This window comes from Triticum aestivum, chromosome 4B (genome assembly GCF_018294505.1).
Source record: "Triticum aestivum cultivar Chinese Spring chromosome 4B, IWGSC CS RefSeq v2.1, whole genome shotgun sequence".
Classification (NCBI taxonomy): Eukaryota; Viridiplantae; Streptophyta; class Magnoliopsida; order Poales; family Poaceae; genus Triticum; species Triticum aestivum.
This window is the reverse complement of record NC_057804.1, coordinates 258,304,496-258,313,080: the sequence shown is the minus strand read 5'-3', so window position 1 is coordinate 258,313,080 and position 8,585 is coordinate 258,304,496. Positions and strand designations below refer to the sequence as shown.

Below are 8,585 nucleotides of genomic sequence, written 5' to 3'. Positions count from 1 at the left end.
AGCCAACAGCCAGTGCGTTTGGTCATTTTGCAAAAACCATTTGGTGTGCCCATACATTATTCGTTTCACATAAGTTACCGGTGGTATAGTTTTCAATATATTTTTCTGCCTTGTCAAAGTTACCGCGGTGTTTGTACGTAAGTTATCGAGTATGTGATTCATATATTACTGTGCTATTTTCACATAAGTTATCGAGGGTATACTTTTCAATGACTTTGTCCCCTCTTTGGTGAAAGTTATCGCGGCGTTTGTACATAAATTATCGGGTATGCGGTTCACATATTACCGTGTTATTTTCACATAAGTTACCGGGGTATGTTCTTCAACAACTTTCTCCCCTTAGTGAAAAGTTACCGCGTGGTAAATTATCTGGTATGTGATACATATATTACCATGACCGAGGGGGTATGTTTTTCAAAAAACTGCCCCCTTAGTTAAAGTTACCATGGTGTTTGTACAGAAGTTATCGGGTATATGGTTCATATATTACCGTGCTATTTTCACATAATATATCGATGATATATTTTCAATAACTTTTGTTTCCAGTGCAAAAGTTGCCATGATGTTTGTATGGTGCTTATTACCATGTTATTTAAACAGAATTATCAGGGGTATGTTTGAACAGCCCCCCTCCCCCGGTAAATCTTACCGCAATGTTTGTATGTAAATTATCGGATATGCGTTTTGTATATCACCTTGTTATTTTCACATAAAGTTATCGGGTATCTTTTTGAGAAACTTAATATGTGTGTTTGTAGGTAAGTCATCAGGTCCGCGGTGCTTAAAATACCATGTTGTTTACACAAAATTTATCGAAGTATGTTTCAAAAACTTTTTTCTCTAGATCAAACAACCTTTTTTCTGGGTCAAAATTAATACCTTGGTGGTATCGAAGTTGTCAGGATCAAAGTAGAAAACATCGTCGAAAGACAGTTTACTGCGAGAGAGATGTGTATCTGACAAAAACATCATTCTTTTTGTAGCTTTTTTTTTAATTTACCACAAAAAATGGAAGAAAAGTGCATAGAAGCTAGTAGAATGCATCGGCTACTAGCATGAAATAGCAGCAGCACTCGCTGGTAGCTAGTAACTAGCCTAATTAGCAGACAACAGCTAGCCTAGCTAGCCTAACCTAGCTAGTAAACAGCAGCAGATCGCATATGGAACAATGGCAGGAACAACAAATAGCAGCAAGCGCATGGAGCACCCTAAAAAAAAAAGCCAAGCGCATGGAGCCCATGCACGGGAGGAGCAGCAGCAGAAAAGTCCACGCGCGTCTTGTGCGGAAGGGGAAGGAGCAGCGCGCAGCCCACGCGCGGGCGTTTGCAGAAAAAAAGCGTTGATCGCTTGATGCAAATCGTACGGCGCTGGATGCGGTAGATAGTTTTGCAGAAAATCTTTTCGTGTGCCAGATACATATTTCGTATCAAGATTTAATGGTCCTTAATCTTTTTGTGTTTAGTGCTACAAATCCTCCCGCACAACCTCCTCCTCCTCCCGCGTCCTTCGCCGCCGCCTCACGCCGACTGCAGCCTCGCGCCGCCGGAGCCACGGGAGCCGCCGCGGGTCGCCGCCTCCCCAGCCGCGGGTCGCCGCCTCCGGAGCCGCAGCTTGGCCTCCGCCGCGGCGCCACTCCGCCTCCGTGGCAAGTAAGTTTCTATTGCTGAACTCATCTGTACTCAGAGACCAAGCAATTAGCCGTCGTTAGTCGCCGGAGCCGCCCGCCGCGTCCTTCGCCGCAGGAGCCTCCGCCGGAGCCGCCCGCCGCACCCTTCGCCGCCGGAGCCGCCCGACGGGACCGGTCACCTCCTTCGCTGCCGCCAGGAATCCCATCACCGGCAAGGTAACTACACCCGTTCCTCCCGTCTTGCTTGCTGCGAATGTGTGCTGTGTTGGTGGTTGATGCTGCGTGCTTGCCAGCTTGTCACTGTGTGCTTGTCGCTGATGGTCTGTTGTTGCTGCTGCTTTCATGTATATGATTTTTTTAGTCTGACTGTTAGACTATGATCCATGCTCTTAAGGGAAGGGATTATTATGTTGCTGAACTGGGAGTCCTCTGCCGCCAAGAAGGTTTGTGTTGGGGCTGATGTTCCCCTTAGTGTCCGGGCATTTCAAGCCCCTTACATTGTTTCAATTTTGGTGAGAAGCGATTTACCTGTGCACGAGTTTCAGTGAAATATTTTTTTCCGTTCAAAAAAAAAACTTGCTGCATTAATTTGTTTTATCTGCCGAGCAGGTGATGGCGCACGGGGACGAGCTTCCTGGACAAGAAGATCTATGTATTCTTCTCGATGGTGCAAAGTTGAGGTGTTCTCAAATCTCAGTGACCTATTTTATTTTACTATTGACACTTGAATGCTCTGTTCTTTCTGATTAGTTTTTTTTCTTTATTCTTATGTTCTTTACTTCCGATTTCAACTTTCCAAGGATTTATTAGTTAATAAAAGTTCAAGGATTGTTGGAGAACATGGAGCCTTGGGTAGCTGAAGTAGATCCTTCCTTAAGCGCCAAATCCCTTCTAGTTCATACGAAAATCATGAAGCAAAACAGTAGAAGAATATAAAATAGGGATGTCTAAAAAAATGGTAGTCAAATGTTTAAGGCATGAAGACTGCAGCAATGCGATGGCTATGCTGATTAAGTCTAATTAGTGGACTGGCCATCACGAAGTCATGTTTAACTATCAATATGTGAACACAACATGTGATTATGTGGAGTTTGTGAGGAAAAATGATAAGTTAAGAAGCTAGTTGGGTGATTGTCCACTGGCGTTTTTCGGATAAGAATTGTCCACTGACGTTGGCCTGGTATGTAAACTGTCTGCATCTTTTACTGAGAGATCACTAATGTATACATTTTATGCATTGAATATCACTGGGCATCATCTTCTGACTGATATGGACAATCTCTTGCATTATCTTGAGGTGGCTGGCCATATATGGACTTAGCCTAGAAGCTGGACCTAGAGGCTTCCATAATCCCAGAGAGGTAATTACCCCCGTCTCAACTATATTTGTTTTAGTTGGGAGTTGTGTGCTTGCATCTCCCCCGGAAAATCGCCGCCGCCAGCCCACAGCTCTCCACTCCTCAACTACTGACCCATGGGCGCTAGCGAAGGGGAGCCAAACATTGCCCTGGATTTTCTTTTTAATTATACCATATTGTTTAAATTTTGTAGTTGTCATTTGTGCATGAATTGGTTACATGTATGCAAAGCTAACAAAATAAGAATAAGATGAATTACATGTCTGCAAAACTAACCAAATATGAATGAGATGAATTTCCTCTTTGCAGAATCCACATAGTACATATTATATGCAAAAGTAATATGTTTATAGAGGACATTTTTTCTCTCTCAGGGTTATACGTGCGTTGCACGTCCACACCCACATCTCGACGGGTAGAAAATTAGCGCAAGGATCAAATCCCCCGACCTGTTTTTCTTTCTTTCGGTCTTTGTCCTGAACTGAATCCTATCTTGTTCGCTGCAACAACAAGATCTAGCTACCGGTGGGGATATAGAGGACACCAGGATGGACAACACGTTGCCATCGAGTTTGCCGAGCTCGCCAGGACAGACCATGAGTTGGTGACCTCCGCCGACGAGGTTACCGTCTATCTCCAGAGCCCCATTGATGTCATGACCCTTGCCACCTCCACCGCCACCACCATAGGTGAGCAAAACATGCACGCCGTACCCTTCCCTGCTTATGTTTGTAAACGTACGAGGTTGATTGTTTGTTATTGGTTTCGGAGTGTAAGATTGCTAAACGGCGGCTGCTCTTACAGGAGCGGTGTCACCCTTCGAGCAGAGCTAAAAAGAGTGATGCTATTCCTTGGTCAGGTTATGTTGCAGATTATTATTTTGAGGAAAAACATTTATGGAACTCAGTGTCTTTTATTTTTATTTTCCTGAATTTGCAGCCGCTAAGTTTCTGAAGCTTGATCGACATCTTTTTAAGCAATAATGGTAATCACGAGTGACCTGATACCGATATGCATCCTTGCAACCGATATTGCTTTCTATCTGATTTCGCTCAAATTGAACAGTTTGGCAGTGGGTGTTGGGTAGTAGTTTTGATCAATTCATGATATTGTGTGAAATAATCCTATTGGATTGGTCTCCAATTTTATGTTGTGGATTAAAAAAAGTAGCAATGGTTTACAAGTCCCCGCTAAAAACAAGTAAACCTGTTGTTGTCAAAATTTCAAACCAACTAAGCAAGCAGAGAGCAATGATTGCATAGCAATAAGGGCCTGCCTCGGTCGTTTGACATATGACATGACATAGACATCATTTACAAGTCCAAGAACGCTCTACAAAAACCAGTTACCCAAACTTACCCTGAGCTTGTTAATTAATAGTTTAATACTAGGATTCTTATGCATGTCTACTGTTGTTTAGGAAGCTCAGGACATGATGGTAGACATCATTTACAAGTCCAAGAACGCTCTACAAAAACCAGTTACCCAAACTTACCCTGAGCTTGTTAATTAATAGTTTAATACTAGGATTCTTATGCATGTCTACTGTTGTTTAGGAAGCTCAGGACATGATGGTTCCCTTTTGGACAAAAAAGAAAAAATAGTACCAACGTGTTAACCTAATGCTTAGCTGATTAACTGCAGATCAAAATTTATTTATCCATGTTTCCGCAATATATAAGTACACGTGGTTATTGGTCAGTGACCTGGGCATATGTAAACTTTTATGCATTCTGAATTTTTAGCCCTTATGTTCTTGTACGTTATTCTTTATTCAGCCATATAACTTACCTGTACTTCGGTTGCTCTACATTTTTCTTTTTCGTCACATATTTGACACTTTGTAGAATCTGTGTGTATCTTTAAATCTCCAAAATTGCAGAGGAGTGCTACATTATTTCATTAGTCCATTTTAGAGCATATCAAATGGAGCAACTTATTTAGTGGTAAAATCTTCTCTCCAATGTCTGCTGCTGGTCACGCCCTTTCGACAGTCGGTACATATTTTCTCTTGGGTAATTTGCTTCACCTAATCTTTAGTACCACTTCTATCATGTATTGTGATTGGGAAAAGCTTACCTTCTGCCGGCCGATTGCGCCCGCCAGTCCGCCGGCTCCGTGGCCGTCCGATCTATACTTTATCAGACGGTCGAGAGCACTCCCGTGTCTACTGGAGGCATGTCCATTTCTTGCAACTCACCTCTTGTTTCAGGACAACCATTCCTGCAACGGGATAACAGAAGGGGTCTTTCATTGCGCAACAGCGTGGCTTGTGTGGCTGGGAGTGTGAGCGGTTGGATTTGGGAGGGCGGCGGACGCGGCGGCGCAAGGCATTGGGCGACCGGGGCTTATCCAACGTGGTGGTGTCGACGACTGGCTCCTTCCCTAATTTTTTGGCCGATGTGGTGATGGTGGTGTTGCCTGCAATTTCTCTTGTTTCTACAACAGAGTGTTTCTGCTATAGAGCGTTTGTTGCGGGAAGTAACGAGTGGGCATGCGGTCTTGTTTCTGCAACATAGCATTTGTTGCAGGAAGTAACGAGGTGGCATGCGCTTTGCAACAGGGCGTTTGTTGCGGGAAGTAACGAGTAGGGCATATGCGGTCTTGTTTCTGTGCAACAGAGCATTTTTTATGGGAAGTAACGAGTGGGCATGCAGTCTTGTTTCTGCAACAGAGCGTTTGTTGCGGGAAGTAATGAGTGGACATGCGGGACGCGGACACTACATCAGACGACTATCAGCTCGGGCATCCAAGGGCCATCAAGGCGGCAGATAATATGTAAACATCGGCCGGCGGAAGCGTAGCAGCGCCCATTGTGATTCACCTTTAATGTCAGTATTTTGTGCATGGCCCCTTAAGCTCATGTCTTCTATTGCCGTTTGCAAACTATCATTTTCGGTCAGCTCATATCACTCTATGCATGCTATCAATTTTTCTTGCTTACTAAATGGTAGTCTGGCCATGACCTGTTTGTGTCATCAAAGAAGGGAATTTTCCTTCTTTTTTCTACTTTTCTCTTGTGTTTGTAAAATATATTATTTTTTGTTGTATATTACAGAAGGATTGGGCATGGAGGTTTCAGATCCACATGTGAGTGTTTATGTATATATTATACGTACCTCTGTATATCTTTCCAAATTCCATCTTTTGGCATTACCATATTTTTAAAGAATGGTTGTTTTGTGAGTCATTTGTTTACTTATGTTGTGTTTTCACTGACCATGAGTGGATTATTATAAAACACTTTGTTGGACAACAGTATTCTTGCGGTTTGTGGCTAGGTTGGGCACCAAGTATAAACTGGTAACATTGCCAAGCATTTTCATTTTGAAGGGTCAACAAGAAAGGATTTATCCCCGCAGCATAACAAAGAACCCAATGGGTGGATGCAAGACCCGAATGCTTTTTTGACTAAATCCAAAACTATTATATTTCATGAGAAACCCAAAGATATTATATTGACCAAGAGCGGCATGAGCACACATTTAGGACTAAAAGGCATGCTTAGAAGGTTTAGCATGCCTTCTGTACTGGTAAATAAAACATAAGATATATCTGATTATAGTTGAGTACATGAGTATGAGTACAAATAAATTCAAATATGAAGCAAAAGTTTTGCCTCTTCATTGATTAAGCAGAAGGTTGGCTAATTAATCACGGAAAACAAGGCAAAAACCGAAACAAAAGGGCCATGCTCACTTTCAACAGCGTGCCGAATGCCACGACAAATGCCAAAGAAAACAGAAGATATATCTGAATTATAGTTGAGTAAATGAGGATGAGTACAAATAAATTCAAACATGAAGCAAAACTTTTGCCGTTTCATTGATTAAGCAGAAGATTGTCCAACTAATCACGAAAAACCAGGCGAAAACCAAAACTATATGGCCACTACCACTCTCGTGCCGAATGCCACGACAAATACCAACCACAAACATGCACTAGGTAGGGGACTCGCCCTGCCGAACAAGCCGCTCTTCCATCACTGCCGAAAAGAAGTCATGGGGCACTCTCGTGTGGCATGAAGAGACAAGCATTCCACATGCCTGCAATAGTTGCAACCCACATGACACGAGGTCCATGTCGTCAAAGTTGCAAAGCTCTCGGGGACGTCGGGGCTCCCTGACGTCCACTGCTCCAACACGCCTTGCGCACTCAGATGGTACCGCTTCTGCGTCGTTGCCCCGACATGCCACTCCAGAGACGTGCGTTGCACGTGCACGCTTACTAGTTAAGAAAGATTCCCTGGTCCCAACTACCTGACAATGTGCTATGCAACTCCCCGCCTACCCGTGAACGTGCAATTTTTGCTGATGTCACCTCCACCCCCAAACTATTTACTTCAAGTGAGATGTGCAACTTCGTCTGTCGTCCAGACCAACTACCTGGTAGTTGATATGCAACTTCGAATACTGTCACTGCCAACTGTCAAACAGTGATGTGCAACTTTCCCTAAATGTGTGGTTTCCCTGCTAGCACCTGGTCCAAACCACCCCTGCTAGTGAGATGTACAACTTTCACGTCTTGCCTATATGCAACTTTTCACTACCCTCATGAATGTGAAATTTTCACCATCCAAACTACCCCGGCCTGTGAGGTGTGCAACCTCGTTTGTTGCCCCGGTCAGCTGCATAGCAGACTATGTGCAATTCCGTTTGTTGCCCTCGCCAACTAAAACTACATATTCACAAGTAGGAAGAGGTAAGGAGTTGCACATCGACTAAATAGATAGTTGGCTTTAACAACAAACTAAATTGCACATATAGTTGGTAGTGGAGGTGGGGCAGGGTATGCAAATATTGAAAAACTACACATCCACGAGTAGGGAGGAGAGTTGCACATCAACTACTAGGTAATTGTGGGCGCAATAGACTAGTTGCACATCAAGTTGTCATGGTTGCTAGATTGTAAACGCAGAGGATTTGGCTCATAGAGCTCCAAAATTTGGTTTTGAAAAAAAAGTTGCATCATAAAGTACTAAAGTTGCACAAATGTAGTACTAAAGTTGCACCATATAGCATCAAAGTTGGCATAAAAAAATTCGTCAAAACATACCCATTGGGATCTAGTTTGAAAGATCTCGTCGCCAGGAATCCAACGGTGAAAACGGATCTAAATTTCGATGCACAGTTTGAAAGATATGGTTTTTTAAAATTTTGAAAACCCAAAATAATTGCACAAAGATCTATTTGTTTCCTTCCCATGTGACCAGTCTAACCACATGCACTAGCAAACAAAAATCACATGCACTAAAGCAGACAAAAAAAATTAGACATGCATGTGAGTGGTAGATCGGTCGCTCATTCTCTCCAATGAGCGCGCGTGCACTTTTAAGATTTCACGTTGTTTATCTATGCGTGCTCTACAACTTCCGTTCTGTTGCATACACTGCTCCACGATTTCCTTCACTGATCTATTTTCTTCTTCATTCGTTTGTCATGTTCTTTGATGGTTGATTTATGTTTCCTCTTCTACCTTTTATATTCCCTATGTAAAGAAATATAAGGTGTCTAGATCAATACTTTAGTCATCTATAAACGCTCTTAGAGCATGAACTATGATAGCAGCATCATACATATGGTCCATCTACTCCATTTAGA

The 8,585-nt window shown here is 42.9% G+C and overlaps 1 protein-coding gene across 5 annotated transcripts; it reads left to right on the top strand.

Annotated features, from left to right (window-relative positions):
* Window positions 1–1,443: 1,443 nt before the first annotated feature.
* LOC123091952 (uncharacterized) lies at window positions 1,444–6,306 on the top strand. Of its 5 annotated transcripts, none has more exons than XM_044513576.1 (4): window positions 1,444–2,139; window positions 2,237–2,307; window positions 3,499–3,674; window positions 3,790–6,306. In XM_044513576.1, exons 1-4 carry the CDS (start codon window positions 2,011–2,013, stop codon window positions 3,816–3,818), a joined length of 405 nt encoding a protein of 134 aa, XP_044369511.1. In that variant the 5' UTR covers window positions 1,444–2,010; the 3' UTR covers window positions 3,819–6,306. The 5 variants fall into 5 exon arrangements, 1 of the variants encoding a protein (XP_044369511.1); XR_006443910.1 differs by having other exon boundaries at window positions 1,445–1,843; window positions 3,790–6,302; XR_006443908.1 differs by having other exon boundaries at window positions 1,448–1,843; window positions 2,237–3,674; window positions 3,790–6,299.
* Window positions 6,307–8,585: the final 2,279 nt, after the last annotated feature.